Source organism: Mastacembelus armatus, chromosome 9 (assembly GCF_900324485.2).
Source record: "Mastacembelus armatus chromosome 9, fMasArm1.2, whole genome shotgun sequence".
Classification (NCBI taxonomy): domain Eukaryota; kingdom Metazoa; phylum Chordata; class Actinopteri; order Synbranchiformes; family Mastacembelidae; genus Mastacembelus; species Mastacembelus armatus.
This window is the reverse complement of record NC_046641.1, coordinates 1371961-1395427: the sequence shown is the minus strand read 5'-3', so window position 1 is coordinate 1395427 and position 23467 is coordinate 1371961. Positions and strand designations below refer to the sequence as shown.

Genomic DNA, 23467 nt, shown 5'->3' with positions numbered 1-23467 from the left:
TCCCTACCTCCGCCCGAGAGGACTTTGTTGCTGTCTACACATTTGTCAGCAGTACCCCAGAGGCTTACCTACCTTTTTACATCCAAGCTAGAAGATGTCAGACCGATTTCCAATTTGCCCTTCATTTCAAAAATCCTCGAAGAGATTGTATTTACCCAACTGCACTCTTTTCTTAATTTAAATCAACACTACGACTCTTTTCAGTCAAGCTTCAGGAAATTGCATAGCAATAAGGTCATATTTTAAGGTCACCAATGACATCCTCCTAGCCACTGATGTGGGAAACGCTGTTGCTCTGGTCCTTTTAGAACTCAGCTCAACTTTTGATATGATTGACCACTCTAGTCTCATCTCACGACTGCAAAATCTTTTAGGCTTTCATGGCACCATTTTAAATTGGTTCCGGTTATTCCTAACCAACAAGATGTTCTCTGTCTGTATCCACAAATACACCTCCTCAGCTATTCATCTCCCCTGTGGCGTCCCACAAGGATCCTTTCTATCTCCTACACTTTTCTCCATCTACCTGCTCCCATTGAAATCCATTTTCACACCCAATTATATCTCCCAATTAGACACAATGACACTAACTCCATAGAAACCTTATCAGCCTGTATTCAGGAAGTTAAATCCTGGCTTGCCCAAAAGTCTTTTGCCCTAAACGAAAACAAGACTGAAGTCTTATTGTTTGGCCCAAGTAAGTCTTACGATCTTAGCCAAGTCGATCTGGGCGACCTGAATCCAGACTCCAACTCTGTTGTTAAGTCATGTTTTTATCATGTACGTCGCCTTGCGAAAGTGAAGCCCATTATGTCAGCAAAAAGTTTTGAAACAATAATTCATGCAGTCATTACCTCACGCCTCGACTACAGTAACTCTCTTTACTACAGAATATCCCAGTGCTCCAGCGGTCGCAATCAGTTGGTGCAAAACGCTGCTGCCAGGCTGTTGACAGGCACACGCAAGTTCGACCATATTTCACCCATTCTATCAGCCACATTGGCTTCCCATTAACTGAAGAATTGAACTGAGAATTTTATTTTACTCTCTGTTTTTAAAGCCTTACATGGTCTTGCCTATCTATGGATATTTTACACCCTCACACACCGTCCAGAACACTTAGATCAGGAAGTCTATGATTGCTCTCTGTTCGGAGGTTGAGGAACAACGCGGAGACCTCGCCTTTGCAGGCCCTAAATTGTGGAATTCACTACCAGCATCGATCCGAATGATGCCCACATTTTCATCTTTTAAATCCAAACTTAAAACTTATTTTCTCACTTCAGACTCATGATTTGCTCCAGTTGTACATTGTTTGTACATTTCTTTTGTTGTATTTTTACCACTTTTATGTATTGTGCAGCACTTGGGTCAACCTGGTGTTTGTGGAAAGTGCTTTATAAATAAATGAAATGAAATGAAACAACATGTCTGAAACAAATAGAACATTCTTTCAATCACTTTATGCCACATGTCATCTGGTATTTTTCTTTGATTTCTTCTTCCCACTTTTATTTTAAATCATCTAAAGCTGCTAGATTATGTAAATTAAGTTTTTCATAGATTGAATATGTCACAATTGGATTTGATGCAAACTCAAAACAGACAAAAGTAAAAAGAAAGTGGCCACTTGAGAGGGTAAATTGAAGCGACATTCTTTTCATCAACATCCAGCTGGCAGTGATGTCCTCTCTTATCCAATATAACAATGCTCCTATATTAGCTGACATGTAATTTTATATGAGATTTCAGAGTGCCATATCCACCATTTTACGAGGTATTTGTAATACTCTTTCCTTTACCTTAGATCCCTTAATCTTTACCTTAGCAGACTTTTTACGATTTTTTTCAAGGATTTTTACTTTGGTATTCAAAGTGATACTGGTCAATATGAACTACAATCAAAAGGATCCTTGTCCATTTTTAATATTAAAGAGGTAACTGCCTGGCGCAAAGTGGGCGGTAGGGAGTTGGACAGAAAAGATTTTTTGAAAACAGATAACAACACTCGGGAGAGCTGAATATGAAATTTTCTTAAAGAACTCGGGTGCATATCCATCGGGACCCGGAGATTTTCCATTCTGCATACTCCTAATTGCTGAGTCTATCTTCTGAATTGTGATTGACCCCTCCAAGTCTGCAGCTATCTCTGGATTTGTAGATGGGATAGCCAATTTTTAAAAAAAACATCTATGGCTGATGGGCTAGGAGCTTACCTGCCCTCTTTCCATGTTCATAAAAAAATTATAAAAATCACACTGCAATTTGGAAATTAGGTATTCAGCTTTTTGAGTTGTCAAAAAGTCAGTTTGCTTAAACATTGCTGGTGAGGGTGCCTGACTATGCAAAAGATCCAGTTAAAGTATCTAATCTAAAAGATGTTTGAGTCATTCAGTTTTTACTTTTCTCTGGTTCGCACAGAACAAGATAATTTGGCTTCTTAGGTAAGCCTTCAATGCTTCCCAAACAGTGGATGTAGACATTCCTGGAGTTTGATTAATATTTAAAAAGGACTCTATCTCAGATGTGGTGGAGCTCACAAAAACTTCATCTGAAAGGAGAGTAGTATTAAGCCTCCAGAAACATTATGCAAGACTGTAGTGGGAATGTATATTGTTATTGTTAGTGGGCCATGATCAAATACAACTATGGCTTCATAGTTACATGTTATTAGAGGAGATTTGAGTTCATCTATCACTAATCTATTCAGTAGGAGTTATGCACTAGTGAGAAAAGAGAGTAGTTTTGAGCAGTAGGATTACAGAATCGCCACGTTTGCTGTCACATATCTTCTAAAAAACAGGGGACAGAACAAAGTTAAAATTAACTCCAGGGATAAGATGATGTGTTACCATATTTGATCATTTGGAAAGCTAGGATAACAGGGGAGCCCATACAACCGCCAACAATAACAAAGTATGATATACCCAGATAAAAGAGTGGTATACTTGACCCACTCACCCTCCTTTCAATCGACAATGATCCGAAGTGCTCAGATAGGTGTACTGGAGGAATACAATGTCAATCTTAATCCGTAAACATTCAGATCAACTATTTGGTAGAGCACATTCTTGTTGAGAAATTTGTTGAACACAGTACCCATGCAAACAAAATGTGGGGTCTAAAAAAATAATAATAATAAAAACAGTGATTATAGTACTGGGCCATTAAATCTTCCATGTCTGTGATCCTGCTCGAAGGTTGTACTCTGCATCGGGGAGCCGTTGGCACTGTTGCTGGAGGACACACTTTATTTGTATTTTTGAAGACCATGTGATATTTCAGTTTTTCTTTTTTAATAAATTCGCAAAAATTTCTACATTTCTGTTTTTTTCTGTCAAGATGGGGTGCTGAGTGTACATTAATGAGAAATAAAATGAACTTTTTTGATTTTGGCAAATGGCTGCAATGACACAAAGAGTGAAAAATTTAAAGGGGTCTGAATACTTTCCGTACCCACTGTATACCCGACATAATGATTCATTTCCCGCGCCTTCGGTTCAAGTCGGTCGCTCATCACGTGACGGTCCCATAAAGAAAGATTAGTTCACCTTTCGAGTCGAACTAATCTTTTCTTTTTCCGGCTCAGACTGGATTGCCTTAGCTTATGGGGCTGTCACGTGATGAATGAACGACTCGAACCCGAGGACTCGAAAAGTGAACTAATCTTATCTGTTAACTGATCTTATGCGATGTTGCGCATGCACGGTCAACACAAAATGAATGAATCACTCCCAGAGACCGCTCAACATTCTCGAGTCATGGGAAAGATTCGTTCAAAATGAACGAACTGCCAAAGTACTGAAAGTAAATTTCCAGTATACCAAGCTAGACTTCCACTTCTACTATCTAGTAATGTGCAAGACATGTTTTTGTGAATCTGACAGCAGTGTCTTTATAGTAACGTTCAGTTTCAGTAATGGGCCATTCACGTTATTTGTTGTGAATGAGCCAAATGCCTTCTACACGTTTTGATTCTGTTTCCTCTCCTAATAGATTGTGTGCTGCATGACTTCAAATATCACCAGGTAATTGTAGAGAAACTAGTTGCGTCCTTTGTAACCTGATGGTGTGCTAACACATGAGAGACACAAACTGGGTCTATGTCATGCCACCATACACCCTCACTGAACACAGGCCCATCCAACAATTGTAATGTTATTTTTCAGAAAGTTGCTGTCCTTGTAATGGCATTTGCAGTCAGTTGTATAGAGGATGAACAGAGGACAAGACACAACCCTGTGGGGTTTTGATGGTGGAAGAGCCGATCAGTGAAGATGTTTTATTAGGAGGTGAGAGGCAGAGTTCAGATAAGAGACTTATCCTACCTATGAAGCCGGCTGGGCACACACATTGATAAGAGTTGACCAGATCCTGACAGCGTCCTCCATGCTGACACGGTGCAGACTCACACTCATCCACATTGACTGAGCAGATGTTTCCTGCAAGTGAACCAAAGTGATGATATTGATATGTACTCTATGTCCTCATCACTTAATGATGAGTCAGTGACGCAACATAACAAGGCACTAAAGAGTTTTGTAAACTGGCTTACCAGTGAACCCTGGCACACAGTGGCAGATGAAGCCAGCTGCCTCTTCATAGGTGAAATTGGTTGCAATAAGTTCAGGCAGCATCCTGTAGTTCTGGATATTTGAGCGCTGGAAACACTTTCCACCATTCTCACAGGGATGCTGCTCACACTCATCTATATCCACCTGGCAGTTCTCTCCCTCATAACCTGGACACAAATCCATGTTTAAAGAAGGGATGGACTTTCTTCTAACCTGTTTTAATACAATGCTCACATGCCTAACTTTACTGGTAGTGCTACGGGTCAATGTAATCATTCCTTCTATCCATAGAAGCTGTGATCGTTTTTTTTTCTCAATGACTACTATCTCTTCCCATATACCGTACATGATTGTACATGAGTGTACATGCATACATGCATGCACACATGATTTGTTGTGTTAAGAAATGGAAAATTTCAGTCAATTTAGGTCTTTATATCCACCTGAGAAGCAAGGTACTTTTGGGACATGTATACAACAACAACCAATTACAATCTAATCATAACCCACTAACCCTAACCCCTAATCCTGTTTGTTTTCATTCCATGTAGAGACTTTACATTGACTTGAAATCTTTTCCTGGAGGCTTGCCCTAACTAACCTAATCATAACCTAACCCAAACCTTATGTTCAGTGTCTTTTATGGTGATGATTAGATGCTAGTACCCAAGAGGAGATAAAGTCCCTACTGTGTGAGTGTGTAAACAGTTTTCAGTGCCCCCACTGTAAGTAATACATCTGCATCTTTTTGTGGCATTGTGCTCCTACATGATTTTTCCTGATTCATCACAATCATAAAGAGTGTAACTCTCTTATTTGTCCTCCAAACTGCACCAATTTATTTAACTTGTATTGAGTTTGGGGAAACCTTCAGGCTTACCAAGACTATTTACGTAAGATTTTGTATGTTGTATTCTAAACAAGCAGGGCCCTTGATCCATCGTGAGTGTTAAAATCTACTGTGTATAAAAGCATGTATTATGGTATTATGGTATTATGTCATTTCAAGTGTGATGTTTAACCACAATGTACCAGGCCAGCAGAGGCACGTGTACTGGTTGATTCCATCCAAACAGGTGGCTCCATGCTGGCAGGGATCAGAAACACATTCAGGAATATTCACATCACAGTGGTTGCCCACAAAGCCTGTCCCCACACAGTCACATTCATAGCTAGAAAAAAAAAAAAAGCAGAGACACAAATAATCTTATGTTGTGATTACCAACAATCCATCATCAATCAATCCATGGGGGAAACAAAAGACAATGAAGTTAGACTCAGTTTTGTGATTAGTAGATCATTCAGAAAAGAAGCCACAGAATAAAATTTTTAAGAGTGGCCACTGTAATGACAAGTGACAATTACAGAACAATGACTATGAATTTCTCTGAAATCAGGCAAATTGAGAGAATGGCAATTGGACCACAAGCATGAAACAAACACGTGTGAGTGCTTTTAAATTCATATGCAAAAAGAATGCTTGGGCAAACATTCTTGGCAAAGATTACCAAGGCTAAGAGAAATCAGTAAATTCATCGCAACAAAATAATATCATTATTTCAGGAATGAAAGGAGAACTTTCACTCTGTTATATGAACAGGTATGTAATTAGTGTTCAGAGATCAGCTGATTATGAGCCATCAACAACTTCATGTTACTGTACACTTTTCTTAACTATTTAATCAGCTTTGTTGTCCCTACATCTATAATTTCCCAGTCCTCTTCACTCTCTGCTGTCCCAGTTGGCTTTACTATTGTAACAGGTATTTTCAGCACCTGTAGCCATTTAAGACTCATCACAATGACTGACATTAAGTGGAGTAATTCTTATCCCTGGCTGAGACAGCATACAGCATACAGCATTCAGACTGATGACACATCAGTCTCACCAGGCTTAACATGGAAGGGAAATATAAACACAGAAAGAGCTGAAGACAGGTCTACACTACCAGTCAGAAGTTTGGAAATATTCCAATTGTAATGAGCAGGAGGAAAGTATAGATATATACATGCCCCTGGCATGATTTGAGAAATATTGACCATTTTTTTACAAAATATAACTGAATATCCAAAACCTGTGTCTGCCTTTTAAAATCATCATGAAAACTGCAATTACTAAAGATACTATCTGACCACTTTTCATCCATCCATCCATCATCTATACCCACTTATTCCTATTTAGGGTCACAGGGATCTGCTGGAGCCTATCCCAGCTCTCTTTGGGTGAAAGGCAGGGGTACACCCTGGACAGGTCACCAGTCCATCACAGGGCCACATAGAGACAAACAACCTCACACACTCACACTCACTCCTATGGGCAATTTAGAGTCACCAATCAACCTAACATACATGTTTTTGGACTGTGGGAGGAAACCAGAGTACCTGGAGAAAACCACACAAGCACAGGGAGAACATGCAAACTCCACACAGAAAGGTCCCAGATGGGTTTTGAACCAGGAACCTTATGTGTGTGAGGCACACAGGCACGACCAAGGCACTGTGCTGTCCCTGACCACCTTCCATATAAAAAGTTTTCTGCATTATCACTTATAACTTTTAAAACTGCTTTGCAACAGCTTGGGTAGTGGTGCAATGATTAGCACTGTTGCTTCACAGAATGTTTCAGGTTCAAACAGGATTTGAACCTGAAACATAGCTGCCTGGCTGCGTGCAGCTTGTCTGTTTTCCCTGTACATGTGCAGATTTTCTTCAGGTGCTTCCTCCCACAATTAAAAGACATGCAGTTTGGTGTTAGTCTAATTGGTGACTCTACTGTATATCACCCATAGATGTGTTTTTTGTCTGTCTCTATGTGCCAGCTGTTTGATAGACTGGCGATCTGTCCAGGATCTACCCTACCTCTCACCCGATGACAGCAGAGATTTTTGATCACTGCAGTATTAAAAGTCTAGTCTAGTTACTAGAGAGAAATTGACCAGGTCAATAAAGATTATGAGCAGTAAGTCTTTGAACAGTCTAGTTGGAATGGGATCTAAGAGACGTGTTGATGTTTAGATCAATTGTGGGCAAGCTCCTCGAGGGCCACTGCCCTGCACGTTTTCCATCTATCTTTGCTCTACTCACTGCTGGTTACCTGGATAAGGTGTGTTCACTCAATCACCTTTGAGAAGGTCACAGTGGGGCACATGTGGCTTTCCAAAGCTACCAAATGGTCAGCTATTGTTGTACTTCATTTACACAGCAGCATCACTTTTAGTAGAGTTTCATCATTAACATCATATAAGCTGACAACTGTGTGTCAGACCTAAGTGTGCAGGTCTACAGCTCTTGCTACTTTTAAAACTCAAACAGACATGATATCTTTGTCTGACCTCATTTATAACCACATTTGCATTCAGACAGTATAAACATGTATGTGTGCCATCGTACCTGTTGACCTTGTCTATGCACTTGCCCTCATTCAGACAGGGCGTACTGGCACATTCATCAATATTGAGCTCACAGTCTGGACCCTGGAAGCCGGCCATACAGTCACATGTGTACATGGCTACGTAGTCCCGACAGGTGGCGCCATTCTGGCAGGGATGCACCTCACACTCATCAATCTCCACCTCGCAGTTAATCCCTGATGGGGACAGAGCAGGAATGGCAGTGGGACAAGGCATGAGATTGACAACACACCTACACACACATACTGATACAATAACACTGGAAGTCCCAAGAGCCCAGCTGCAGGTAGACAACTGCAACACAGACTGAGGCTATTTAAATACAATCTCTCTTATGTAATCTCTTTCATTTGAAATGAGGACTGGTATAAAAGTGTTATAAGTGGTATAATAGCAACTGCAGTACCAATTTAAAGACACTAAATGCTATCATGGAAGAATAGAAAGCAGCATGGTCAGTATAAAATGCTCTGACAAACATTATGGTCACAGTTATAAGAAATGTAAATTCAAGTCTTCTAGAAGACACACTCTGGTCTACCACATACAAGTCAGTTGGACTGCATGCCAATACACCTTATTTTCTTCATGTTTCTTCCTGTGTTGGCACTGAATGTTGATGTTTGTAGAGAATTAATCCAATATAGACCTAATCCCTACAAATGTTTACATGACAGACTCCAGTATTTTTTTAGCGATACACAGAAATCCAACCAGTAGCATGTTATCTGGCTTCACTGACGCTAACACTAGCCATTCCAAATGATGGGTACCATGATGTCTGTTACCAGAAGGTTCTGTGAAGCCTAGGTTTTTCTATCTGGTCTTGAGTGCATTCATGGGAAAAGACTTGGAGTTGTTTATTAGAAATGACACCATCAGAACAATGAATGAAATACTTAACTCTGCCCTGAGAGCCGTAAACAATATGATCACATAACTAGAACAGAATATGTTGATGCAGAAATGTAAACATTTTAAAACTTTAAATTAGAAATGTTTTTATTGTATTTATTTTAAATACATTTTTATAATATATTTTTATACATTTATTTATTTATTTCAATTACCATTGTAGAATCTACTCATGTTTTTCTGAGCTGTAGTGATGGAGAAGGAGTCTAAAAGCATTGACACTCTCAAGAATCCTGCTGGGAATGAAGGAATCTTTGTGCAATTGAAATTGACTGATAATAATCATTGTGCAGTTTTTACATAATATTATTTAGTGTGAAAAAACCTCCTGTTTTTAAACCAGATCCATGGCACAGAAAAATAATGCTGCAGATCTATAAAATATCTATTGCCCTTTATTATTTGTCACTTTATCTTTAACTCTTTGGTCCTCATCAGGATCCTGTATGACAGATATACCAGTGATCTGACTGACCAGTGATAAAATACTAGAAGTGCTAAATACTTGAAACTGAAAAACAACAAAATGCTAACATATTAAATAAAAATGTCAGATAAATTAACAAAAATTTCAAAGACCTAGCTAATCATAACCCTAAAATCCTCTACAGGGTGTCCTACCTTTAAAGCCTGCAGCACAGTCACACCTGTAGTGATCCACTTCATCCTGACATGTGCCATTGTTTTGACAGGGTCTGGAAGCACACTCATTAATGTCCAGGTCACAGTGATAGCCCTGAAACCCAGGAACACAGAAACACTGATAGGCGTTGATTCCATCTTTACAGATAGCACCGTTCTGACAAGGCTCAGACTGGCATTCATCAGTGTTGTCCTCACAGTTCCTCCCCTCAAACCCAGCAGCACAGAGGCACTGGTGACCAATGTCTGGGATGTCCACACAAGTACCACCATTCTGGCATGTTTTCTTTAAACAAGTGGTCACATTATCCTGGCAGTCCTCTCCTCCTAATCCAATGGTGCAGTGGCAGGAATAGCCATTTACTCTGTTGACACAGTAGGACTTTATACCACTGCAGGGGTTACTCTGACATTCATCTATATCCTGGGTGCAGTTGAGCCCTATGAAGCCATCCGGGCAGTGACAGGTGAACTCCTTAGTGCCTAGTTTGCTGGTACAGTTGGTGCAAGGTGCTGTGATACAGGGGTCATACAACTCATCACAGTTTTTCCCCATGTACCACACTGGTCCTTTGGGACACAGGCACACATAGTCACCACGATGGTCAAGACATATTGCCCCATTATTGCAAGGAGATGAGAGACACTTGTCTGCTGCCACTGTGCACAGAAGGCCTGGAATGAGAGGGCAAACTGTTAAAAATGCAACAGGAAGCATTTTTCTATAAAATGTTTTTCTTAAAGGTTTCTTAAACATCAAATACCAAACTGGGATGGAGAAAGATAGCACATTGTTGGCATCACTTTGAACACCGTAAATTTGTGTTCTGTGTTCATAATAAATTCTTGCTTAAGGTACACAAATACACTTACCTGTTTAAGGTGAACATTTAGGGGTCTCACTAATATAAGATCTTTAATCAGTCCCAAACAGCAGACAGAGGAAATTAGTGATTCAACATACCAGTGCATTTAGTAGAAGGTGTTGGTGAAGACTAGGGGTTAATGTGCTAAGCACTGTCTCCTGACATCCAAATGGCATCTAACCAGAGCACAGATTTATCTCATTCAGCATCACCGCACTGGCAATTCTCAAACTTCTGGCTTGAAACATCCAATTTCAGACACTCTATTATGGTCACCAAAATAAAATTTAAGATAGTAGGCCTAATAATGAAAACAGATTTCTCCATTTCACTACTTTTTACTGAGGAAATAGTCCCTGGTATACAAACATAGGAGCAGCTATGTGTGGAAGACCAGATTACCCCCAAATGATTTATGAATAGAAGTACATGTGGATTCACAGTCCATGTCCTGTCCCTCCAAGGGCAATGGAAGCCATGAACGGGTCTTAAAACGTGGCCACACTAGCAGTTGTCAGTTTCATTCTCTTCATTCAGTTTCATTTGCTGCTGTTTGTTCACAGTTTAGCACATCACACTGTAATAAATAGAGCACTTTGATGCAAGTCAGTCTATCCATCTGTCTGGTCAACAAAGCTCAACAACTACTGCCATACAGTAATTGGAATATAATTCTTGTGGATTCTGTTGCTTACAGAAGGATGACTTCTAACTTTGTTGACTCCCCTGAAAATTTTTATGCGGCCAAAATCCACTGTTATACATGAAATATAGAATGTACTGAGCACACCTCTGAAATTTCCACTTTCAGTGGTCCGTTGCTGCTAACTTTGTATACAAGACGACAGTGACTATTTAATAGTTGTATCCAACTGAAAGCCTTTCTCAGTGGTAAAATATACACCCAGTGTTTTTACATGAATAAAAACTTAAATAAAATAAAAACAAAACTCAGCATTCAAAATATTACTTCACTAAAAAGTGTAAGTTTTAGCATCAAAACAAACTTGAAGTACCAAGTCTTGTGTGTCTCCCAACAGGGTGCTTAATTTTCACCAAAAGCACCCACACTGAACTATATGGAATCACAGCAGTGCTGTGGATAAACTAATCCAACACAGTGGCAGACTGGCTCCTGTCCTAGCAAATCATCAACAATAACATGTTACTAGAATGTCTCTGCAACACCTATATTTTATTTCCCACTGTATCAACTTTACAACCCCTCTCTTCCTGTCACATACATGTGCTATCACTCTCTTTATCTGCTCTCACACTGAGCTTTCCTCCTCACACCAGTCTCTCACTTTTCCTCCACGCTTTCCTTACCTGATAAAACCTGTGAAATGCTGTGTTGTTTGTACTTCCTCTGTTTTAATTTGAATGCTGGTAACAAGTTCCCAACTTAAACTAACACTGTAAGGTTTTAAAAATCTAGCTCCCAGTCTAAAGAGATTAAAATGTGCTGCTGGAATTGTAGAGGTGAATTAAAACTTAATTAATTAAATTAATTTTTAGTTAATTAAATTACATTTGCAATTTCCATATTTATTTTTAAATGAGCCAATAGTATATTGTATAGTACTGTGCTTGTATTTTTATTTTTTATTTTTTTTAAAGGTGCTACTTTTGTTGTTTCATTGATTCATGTATTAATGAGCCTTTATTTATTCAGGTCCTGCTAGACATGCTGAAATAGTTTCATCTGCACTGACACAGAGGACCAACTGAAAAATACAGTGCAATCAGACAAGCTTGTCTTGCTAATTTAATATGCATGTTGCGTTCATTCCGATGTAAATCCAATCAAAATCTCTACACTTTCATCTTCAGAACTTCTATAGAAGGACAGAACTCTCTACATATTCTTTTCATTGTTTGAATAACCCATTCATAATGAAAACTTACATTATTTAATTACCTCTGGGTTTCTTTTCATGATAATAAAAACAATACCACCCAATGTATTCAAATCACTCCCTGTCCTTTACCCTATACAGCTGAGCTAAGTCACTGGGAGCAGCTTTACACTCCAACTCTGGTGCAAATATGGCTTCAAATCTGCATGTCAAAGTTCTTGTTTTCAGATGAAGAACTGGCTGACTGAAACAAAGAAAAACAAATCTGTCACTATCAGCTATGTTACTAAATAGTTAAGTCAATTTTATTTATTCTGCTGTGAACTGATTGGCTGACAGACTAATATTCTTATCCCTAACAAAACAAAGGGCAGCCAAGATGAGCAGTGACTGATTACCTCTTTAATTACATAGTGCATAATATTTAGCAGCTCCCTTAAATTCAAATATACATACCATCAATGTTATAAATGTACATATTTTTATTAATCTCTTTATTTACTAATTAATTATATAAATGTAATTTTATTAAACAAACCATGCAGAAAACCACTATGATTATTGTAATAGCACACTGGAGACTCCAAATTGACCCACTTTCTGTGATGAGAGGAATATTAATGGGTCATTAAGTAACTGTTTTTAATGCCTTTCCCTTACTGTGAGAGACCAGCAGTTATTCCTACCACTCACAAAAGTAGACTTTGTTTTTTATACTGTTACACAGGTGACCACATGAGTCATGAAAATTTAACATAGATGAATGGAAATTTATTTATTAAATATGAAGATGAATTTGACAATGGCATGACACACTATGTTTTTTTTCATTTAAATACTGTAAATCTATCATTGTGTCATGCTACATTTTGAAAGTTTCAGTTTAAGTTTCAGTTTGAAAGGTCATATGTTTTGCAAGTGTATCTTGACCCAGGCTGTGATGTCTTTTTCAGCGGTGTCATTTCCTCCATTTGCATCATCTTTTTTCCATCTCTTGGTTTTCCCTCCCCCCATTGGCTGTCACTTGTACTGAGATCTTTTCTTAAGTTCTCTTTTTTCAATGTTCTTATTTTTTGCCGCTCTTAAAAATAGAACCACACATTTCCACATGGCCTGGACTGACCTGTAAAGTTGCACTCCATCAGAATCATGCACTTTAACCCCATCTACTTCATGAATCCTGTGGATCTGGGCTGACAGTACAGCAAGGGTCTCCTCACTCTTCAGTCTTCCCTCCAAGCCCACTCAACCCCTCACACATTCCAGGGAGCTGATAAGTGCTCCTCCTACATGACGCCCACCCCCCGCCCAACTACTTCATAGATCATGGTTATGGCTGGACAGGGTTGATCCCTGGCACTGACTGGTACCAGCATCTCAGGCCAACAATAACACAAAGCAGAGCTGCTGTCCGTTAGCAGGTAGAAGGATGTCAGAATCAAACTGCCGACGCTCTCCAGAGACCACAGCACTTCTCCACAGGGGGGACATCTTGTTTTAAATGGAACTATCATTTCTCCTTCTAAGTCTCTAGTTTCATGAGAATTCTTTCTCCGTCAGTCATCGATAAAGTCAGATCTTCATTCAATGTCTTATAGGAAGATATAAAATATGTGAAGCTGGAAAAAAACAGCTTTTCTAATGAAAGCTGTTCCTCTAAATGTGAACAGACCAACACGTTACCCAGAGTTATTAACCTTAATCAGAATGTTTAACCTACTTATTTCTATAATACCATCACTTCATCCATATCTGTTCGAAATCTGTGGTGAGGAGCTTAGTTTTGTACTCTCTGCAGCGAACAATGATAAAGGACACAACATGAAATGAAATAAAAAATTCAATACAAATAAAAAATTCAAGTAATGCAATTCATAATGTGAATTTGGTCAATAAAAATTGTACTCTTGTGTCTGTAAAAATAAAGGATACAGTGTTTTTTGACACAGACCATCCTGCTTCTTCACATAGACTCAAATAACACTCAGTTTACTCTAAAATATCCGAAAACCCTGCTTCTATTTCTTATGGACCGGCATACATAAATTTACATCTATATGACGGAAATAACCTCCCAAAGGTCACAATGCATCAATGTGTGGCTTTAGTAAGACATGTATAGTGTAAGTTTACAGCTGTAAGAATATTTAGCACCTGTACAGCAGAGAGCATATGCTTAAGGTGACTCAGTTTTTTGAAGTTTTTAAAAGAGACTGGGGCTGGAGGTGCAATTGTTTACCCCAAGACAACAGCAACACAAAGTCAGCAGAGAGTCATGCTGCAGGGTAAAGCAGCACTGTGAATCATAGAGGAGGGGAAGTCCCTGGCTAATGCACAAGTTGAGCTCAGACAATTTTTTTTGAATCACCACAAGAGACTGGCAGCTGCCTGGCCTCAACATTGTGCTCCAAAGGCTCCACAACAATTGGCTGCATTTTCATACAAAAAAAGTGCACATATCTTTCCTGAAGCAATCACAGATACACACCCAGTCTGAGATCCTTTTGTCTCATCATTTTTAATGGAATGTCTGTCTTTAGTTTGGCCTTCAACATGTGTTTATCATGCCAAATCCACTTTCACCAGGAGATATTTCTAACTTTCATTTGACACATTAGAATTGTTGGCGTGGTTGTTAGCTCAACAATGAACTCCAAACCAATGGTTTTCAAAGTAATTAGTCATTTCTAAAGATTTGATGGCGACATGGGGAGGGTAATCCTCCCAGCAACTTTTTCGTAGAATAAAATACCTCACAACCAACTACATTTACTATAAACCATTTGAATAAATATTCCATTTTGTGGGTCACTAATTTCCAACTCCTATGAGCAAATTCTCCTTGAGTTAGTCACAGTTTTACACTCAGAGCCATAAATGCATGTGTCCTCTGTGTGTATCATCTGGAGATGGCAGCCCTTGAGAGGCCCATAGTGAGTGGGAGAATGGTTCCTCTGGTGTTTTCCCTCTTTCCTAAACCTGCTGTTTTAGGAAATTTAATATAAATTTCATTAAAATGAAACTCCTGCATTTGTGGCCTGCATTTTCTCTAAGAAAATTGTTCGGTAAATGCTGCGTGTGCATGTTCATTTGTGCACCTTTCTTTTCGTGAAGGTCTTGAACACAGTTTTCCTACTAGGCAAATGTCCATCTTCAGCATCACATGTACTCTGCTTCCTGTTTGTGTTTTTGGCTGCTGTCTTTAAATCCTTCAAAGCTCAGAATGCCAGGTCTCTTGCCATGCTCCTTAATACCCATCACTCCCTCCATTCAAAGCTGAGACAAAAAAGCTGTGCAGCAGTGCAGCCAGACGCTCAGCTTGTTACCACGGTGATCTTTAACAATGCCACCCACAGCCAATCCCTGCAGTCTGTCCATAGCTTTTTTTTTAAAACAAGCTTCAGATGCTTCACACAAATGAAGGTTGCGGGAAAAATAGGTCAGTGGGGTTTCATAAGGTCCTGGGGTTGACCAGCCCCCCCCCTGCACCCCCAGCTCAGACACACCCTGGAGCTGGTGCTGCACCGGCTGCAGATTCATCAACAGCCAGTTATAAAGAAAATAGCTACGTTTAATGTCTTCATTAATGGTTATTGTATGAGCCAAGAAGTGGTAAAAATTAAGTCAAATTCTGAAATGTGCTGATACTTCAAAAGAAATTACAGACCTACACATAAATACTCCCAAAAATTTATAGGATTTCATATAAATCACAACCCACAATCACCCTCAATGTTACCCTATAAATTAATGGAATATATGTGGTATATATGTGTACACCTTCTTTGTATTTAATACCAACTTAGACCAAGTGTCTTGGAAATATTAGTCAAGGATCTTGAATCTATGAAACTGAAAATAGTTATCAAACTACAGCATTGCTCTTAACACACACGGCACACACATAAACATATGCACACCAAATAGTTGTGGATCATTTGTGAATTCTTGGTTTTTCACTGTAAAACTCTCTAAAAAGTTCCTACTCTGACGTATGGAATAATTGCTCATGTTAAGGTAGGCTTTTTATATCTGACAGTGGTAGTAAACTGACTTACCCAGTTTGAACATCATCATGGTGATCATAACTGTCTTCTGATATCGGGACCAAACTCTCCCAAACTCCATGGTAAAGTAGTCTACTGAGGTTTCCAGTCAATGTAGAAGGATGCTGTCAGCTCACAGGTTCTCCATCCAGCACACTGCGGTGCTCCATCCAGGCTGCTCCAACTTAGCTGCTGAGAGTGAGCGCCAGCACCTCCATGCTGAACTGAGTGTATGTGAATGTGTGTTGTGGATTGTGTGTGAGTCTCTCGGGGGACCAGCTAAGCTGGAGTAAAGCAAAGTAATCACCCCAGCAGAGAGTGAAGAGAGGAAAACATGGGGTGGAATACTGGATTAGACTTTCTGAACTACTGTGTCATTGTATTTTTGTCCAGACTCTTGTAACACTTGTAGATGTGGACTCAGTGTTCACAGCTGTTATTTAAATATTTACAGTTTTTACTTTTTACTTTTACATGTTTTTCAGAAATTTCTCTGTGCACACAAATGCATATAAATTCTATTATAATTATTAATATTTTCTTAGTCCAAGTCCAAGCTGATGTCATCAAATTTTACCTCAACCCTAACTGGACTTGTATCGAATTTATAGATAGTATATTTTGATGATCAATTATAAACTAATAAAATAATTTAGCTTATATACTGCATATCTGATGAAAGAAAGGAGTGCAAAAATATTCTTGATTGATTTTAAACTTAAAATTTGCAATAAAAACTTCAAATAAAATAAATTAGATATTATGTCATTTGTCATTTATCATTTATCGATTAGATGTAGGTCCCTAAATTAGAAAAATTTTAAAAAGTCAATTTAATAATCCAGAGCCAGATTTGGACTTTTTGTTATATATGGTTCAGGTAAAAATGATAAAGGGACATTTTACAGTCAATATGCTTTCTATTCTTTTATCTTATTATATTTGAGTGCAAGTGTTGATTTTACTGTTTTGTAAGTAATTGTGCCATGGCCTAGGAGAAATGTTATTTTGTCTGAGGTGTTACTCCTCTCCCAGCCCCCTGCAACCCTTCCAGTATTAGTGGAATAGATAACCCATATTTTAGTGCAAATGACAATAAATATAAAGTTAAACCCATGTGAGTAAAAATTGGACAAAGAGAATATACATCTTTTAAGACAATGTTACAATTGCTGAAATTTAGATGAACTTATTAGTGCAATGTTGTTTACTTTACCTTAAAATAATCTGATGTACATTGCGTTGTCATTGAAGACTGTCCTGTCTGTAATTAAAACTACATTTGAAGTTTGCAACAGACTAAGACTAAGTATATATATATCATTTTATGTATCGCCATTGACCTTTCCAGTGTTTCTCCAGGACAGGTTTCCTTATTTCTGATGAAGAACAATGAGTTACATATAACATAATTATAAAAAATAGCATACTTTTGTTTCAGTGAAAAGATTCTGCATTATAGGAAAAGAATACATAAATTTATATCCAAGCCATCCTATTTTCAATGGATGGCTTGGATATCACCTTGTATACCTATATCCATCTTCCTATTAGTTGGTGGATGTTGAACCAGAAACAATAGTTGACACAAGTCCAGTATATTTATGCTCTATCTCTGGTATAGTCTGTTGTAAAGTCATCAGAAATTTGTCAATAGACTAAAATATTTGTCTTGAATGTTTAGAATGTGACTATAAAGAAGGCTTGTTACAAAAGCAATGTTCCTGTGAATTTTATCAATCACTGACACATTACCAGATCTAACAACTCATTTTAGATGTATAAAAACTGATATTTTTCATATTTTTTAACTCATAACTGCCAAATGTGGAGTTCTGTCCAGGATTACTATGCGTATAGGCCTTGGATCAGTGTATTGTTGCACCCCAGTTCCCTCATCCTCCCCTGCTGCTGGGGGCACTGGTGGAGGGGGATAATCCAGCACTTATCTGGTTGTCAGAGGCCTCAATAGCTGCTAGACTAATGCCTTAACTCACCCCAACTCCCACACACACTCCCACCCCCATCTCCAGTCATCTCCTGAGCCTAGCATCAGGCTTAAATCCAACCCACTGCGATTGCTGCAACAAAAAAGTTTAATTAAACACTTACTGTGGGAGGGAGATGTGAAGGCCTTTTCACTTCAGCACCTTCAAAAAGCAATATGCAAATGTGTAAAGTAGTGAGTCACAGCAGCTCCACAGCTTCAAATTCTTCAGCAACTGGCTGCTACTTTAATTAAAGCTGTAGCACCACACAGAAATAGATGGCAGGCTGACGTGGAGTCTCAACCTGATCAGCCACACAAAGAGCAGCCCCAAGGATGCTGTCATCCTGCTTGCCAGGGAATATGGACATGGAAATTTGTTTAATATACACTATAGCTACTTGAAATTTTGGACTCCTACTACATGTCTTACATCCCAGATCATCCCCTACACTGGTTTTGTTCCTTTTGTCTAAGATTAAAATGTTTGGGAAGTGTTTATTATTATAATGTAAGAATAAATATATTATTAAAATGTATTTGTCCAAGTGCAAAAAAAGTTGTGGATCCACCACTGATGTCTTAGTAAACAGAAGCGCAGGGTAGGCTGGGTTTGACCTCTTAATCGCACCCATGTCTTTGACTTGGTGTATTGTGTACTTTAAACACAACTGGACAGATAAATCCAGTGTCATTCAGGACACAGACATGTGCCTCCATGACAGGAGGTCATCATGTCTGCTAACACCAAAACTGCCTGTTCCTGCAGTCAGTATGTGCTGCTTACCCATGAAACTGCATGGAACAGTGGCTTATACGATCTGCTGCCAGCTAAGTGATCTGTGGTTACAAGCAAACCTGCTTACAATACACAATACACTCACAGCAATTACAGAATCACACCTGAAAATTACAGCTCCAACACTCCCTCCCTTTTTACAGCTGCACTTTATGGTATCACAGAGATACCCACAGTGAGTGCAACAAGACATGCAAAACTGCCAAAGAACAACGTCACCTCCTACATCCTGACTGTAAAAGGAAAAAGTAAATAACAGCTTTAGGTTTTAAGAAAGTAATGGGCTTTTTAAATTAAAGTATACCTTCATGACACATTTTTAAAGATGCACATATGAGTAGCGGTAGTCAGAAAAGTCACTGACATATTATTGATTTTGGTCTTTTCACAGAAAACAAAGCTATAGTATAGTAATAAATAACAGCCTAATCTGTTTTATTTTATTTTTGGAATTTGTGAATTGACCATTTAAAATAATGGACACTGTAAGCTAAACTTCAGCTTAAAGGTAACTAAAATAAACTCCCATGTGGCATAATGCACTACTCGGTTCTACTCAACTCGACTCGTTTTTTTTTTTTTTTTTTATTCACATTAGGGAATAGTACCAGGTAGCAGGTACTTTTTAGTACCTCCTCAGCCGAGGTTCCAAACAAGCTGACCTGATACTAAGATGTGATGTCAACAGACTGCGGGCCAGCAATTGGACAGGGAGTGATGTCACTGGAAGAGTCATGAGCACTACGTCTGACCTTGTCCGATACAGGAATCAAAAACCCGACATTTTTAAAAACCAGCAACAACGACCATTTGTTTTTGCATTTTTATCTTTTATCGTGGCTAATGGTACTCACAAACTAACACCTACGAGAACTAACTATATGAAACTATATTAATCCAAGAGGGAATTCCTGTGCAAGAGATGCTCCAACAAGCAACAGATAACAATGAACATCAACAACAGTAGCATATGTAATGTAAATAAATAAAAGTATGTTATTAACAGAAGAGCGACCACATGAGGACATGTTGTACCAGTATCAGTTGTATATGAGTGTATTGCACATAATACATCTTGAAATGATATTGCACAGATTGAGACCATAATCTAGGTCTCAGACAATACCCGGTTTTTAGATTTCCTCCCTACAGAAAGGGGAGGATTTCTAGAGACTGATAGCCACAGGTATGAAAGACCTCCTGTAGCATTTGATGGTGATCTTCAGTTGTGTCCGTCTGTGGCTGAAAGTGCTCCAATATGACACCAGATTGGCATGGAGGGGGTAAGAGAAGCTTCTTCAGCATTATGTTAAACTGCTTATAGTTTCTCAAATGTATGAAGCACTTGCAGTTGTGTCTGTACCTCTGTCTGCTTAAGTTTCAAAGCAGCTCTAAGAGCAGCAGCGGGCTACTACTGTTAGTATTGACAGCTACTAATTCTGCTTTTGAATGGTAAGTGAGGTTTATGGCAGCCAGTCACTGCCCATTCAGGTGTACCTATTAATACTCTGACAGCAATGGTATGCCAAAGTCAGAATAACAGTTCTAACAAACAAAATATACAGTGCAGATTTTCTTTAATTTGAGGTTCTTTTTCTTTAATTTGAGGTTCTTTTTCTTTAATTTGAGGTTCTTTAGACCTGAATATGTACGATAGATTTACCTAAGTAAATCTATCGTACATATTCAGGTCTAAAGAACCTCAAATTAAAGAAAATCTGCACTGTATATTTTTAAAGAGTGGTTTCTGAAGAGAGTAACAGTGTGACCACCTTGCATTTTATGATTTCCTCAGGAAAAATCCCTGATGACCTTTAGCACCTTCTCTTGAGAGAGGAGGAGAAAGCAGGGACAGGGCTGTTCATAATTTATGGGTCTCCTTATAAAGTTCTAGACAGGAGATTTGCTATGGGTACTCCAGCTCATCCTCACTACTCCTGCTCTGTGTGTCTCCCTCCCCCACACACGCACCAATACACACATTTCCCTCCTGTCCACATTCTAACATCAAAACAATGGCATCTCGAAGGAGCTCCAATCACCCTGTGACCCTTAATTCACACCTCCCCCTTCTGTTAAACTCTGGCAAAGAATTTTGTTGAGCTCTTACTGGACTTGGGGTGGGGTGGGGGATTGTGTATAAGTGTGTACATTTCTTGAAATTAAAGGAGTAACAGGGGTTTTCACTTCTGCACGTTAGTGGACCTGGAGGAACATTGTCCAGTCTGAGAAAATTACCCTGACAATGGGAATTGATATTTGCTTTTAAACTGTGTGTGCTATGTTCAAATTAATTAAAAATAAAAAAGAAACCTATTGAAGACATATAGGTCTCTGCTGTCAGCTTTTAAAAGATAAACAATGCTGAAAAAAACTGCACCATGGCTAAACTTAACCATAGACCTGACCTGGTATGTCTTTGTAACAGATTTATTGTATGTGTTCTGTGGCACTTAAGGAAAACTCACCAAGTCTACAAACCTGAAAAAACTGAATAAAATCTTTAATGTTCTTATGACCAGTATGGTTGCCCTGCACAACATATATGGCATTGTGTCAGTCTGATAAAGTTTCCCAGTTCTTTTCTAGAAATCAAATAAGAAATCAAAGGTGAGTAAACTACATTTTTACATCAGACTTTTTTTCTGTTGTTCTTCCAAATGGCTGTGACAGCATGCAACCATAAGAATGCCACTTAAAAAGAGGCAGGTTACTGAGCAAAACCTCCAATTGGAAACACAGATTAAATGAAAAGGTGTTTTGCTGTAGCAGCCTGACTGTGATAAGAACTACGACATGATGGTTCACCTCCTCCACTGGGGAATTACTGTGGATAGTGGGACTCCCAGTAAGAGGATTCCAGTCTGGCCAAGTAAGAACTAGATACATTACCAAATCTGTAAGGTTTTCCTATGATGGATAAATGTTCTTGCCTGACAGTGTATCTCCAAAACAGACATCTGATTAGCATAATAAAGTGATTTGTAGACCAAATGGGGTCTTTCTCACTACGTGTCTGTGTGAAGGTCTTTTCTTCTCTACTGGATCTTATTGAGATGCCATCCATGTTTGGCTGGAATCCACAGCATACTGTACAATACATTGTATTTCTGATAAATAAGGTGGATGTATGGCAAAATCTTCAGACTCAACACAGGAATATGAACATTTCAGATGGGCTGATTCATAAAATGAACAACAGATGACCTCTTTAATATTTTCTTTCTGTGGTATAAAGAGATTGCCAGGCTTCAATCTGTTTTCCTCTTCACTGGCCTCATATCTGCATTAATCTTGATGAGGGACTAATAAGCCAGAGAGGTTACCAACAGTGCCCCCCTAAGCCCCCACCCCCAATGGTACCCCTTGGCTCCTCCTCCAATCCTGGCCTGAAGTATGCCCACTCAAATGCTCAAGTAATGAAAGGGATTTGAACAAAGCTAGGTGGGATGAAAGCAAGCTTCCTCTTGTTGGAAGCTAAATATAAAAGTAAAACATTGCATTCCATTTAGCCTTTAGGACTGTCTGTCTGTCTGCTTGGGTCTGACAGTACTACTAGGAATTCACAGCAGGGGAGTCAGGCCAGGCCAGTCCAGACATGTTTTTATGTTCTGTTCCAGCAGTGATACTGTATCATAGGGCTCTGCACTTGTAGTGTGTGTTATGCAGTACCTGTTACAAGAGAATACTAAATGTTCAACTTGCAACAAAAGATACTATAGATGAGAAAACTCATAGCATACATTTTCAAATGTAAGGTTTGTCAGACACCTAAAAGGAAGACTCTTTGTAATTTTAGCTGTTCTCCCTGTCTGACCCAATAGAGGGCGCTCCAGAATCAAGGCAACACCAGGCTGTTACATACGGTGTTGGCCAGCAGGTGGCAATGTTGGTGATGTATTGTTTTTGTGAGCCAACAGGTGTTGCAGACAGACTGATGATGCAGTCAGTTACAGTGAACAGCAGAACAGGGAAAATAGGAGTACATGTTAGATATTCCTCTTAAACAGCTTAGGGTGTAAAACCAGGCTAAGAAGAAAAAATCACAAACTTTAATCTGTTTTCAAGAATGTCCATAATAGAGTACACATTTACTCCATCATGTGTGAGTCAAACTTCCTGCACTGATCTGCTTAAAGTTTGTTTTAAGTTGTACATGTAAACATACTATTTATAATTTAAGACCACAGTGTGTTTCCCCCATTCATTGTGACAACTACAACCTCCTTGTGAAACAGGAAACATGTTGATCTTTTATTACCAGAACTTTCTGGGTAACTGGATTCTACCTCATTCAATCAAAATGTCAATCAAGCATTTTTGTATGTAGGCAGAAAACTTACAGCCAGATTTAGCAGAAAATGGAAAA

At 38.8% G+C, this 23467-nt stretch overlaps 1 protein-coding gene across 1 annotated transcript in view; it reads right to left on the bottom strand.

Annotated features, from left to right (window-relative positions):
- Positions 1-16394, bottom strand: part of LOC113138897 (crumbs cell polarity complex component 2) — a 40056-nt gene extending 23662 nt beyond the window's left edge. Inside the window, exons 1-6 of the mRNA XM_026321741.1 lie at positions 16325-16394; positions 9521-10216; positions 7965-8160; positions 5607-5746; positions 4556-4741; positions 4329-4442 (exon numbers count right to left, since the gene is read on the bottom strand). Of these exons, the coding sequence (XP_026177526.1) occupies positions 4329-4442; positions 4556-4741; positions 5607-5746; positions 7965-8160; positions 9521-10216; positions 16325-16394 (1402 nt within the window). The remainder of the gene's footprint in view (positions 1-4328; positions 4443-4555; positions 4742-5606; positions 5747-7964; positions 8161-9520; positions 10217-16324) is intronic.
- Positions 16395-23467: the final 7073 nt, after the last annotated feature.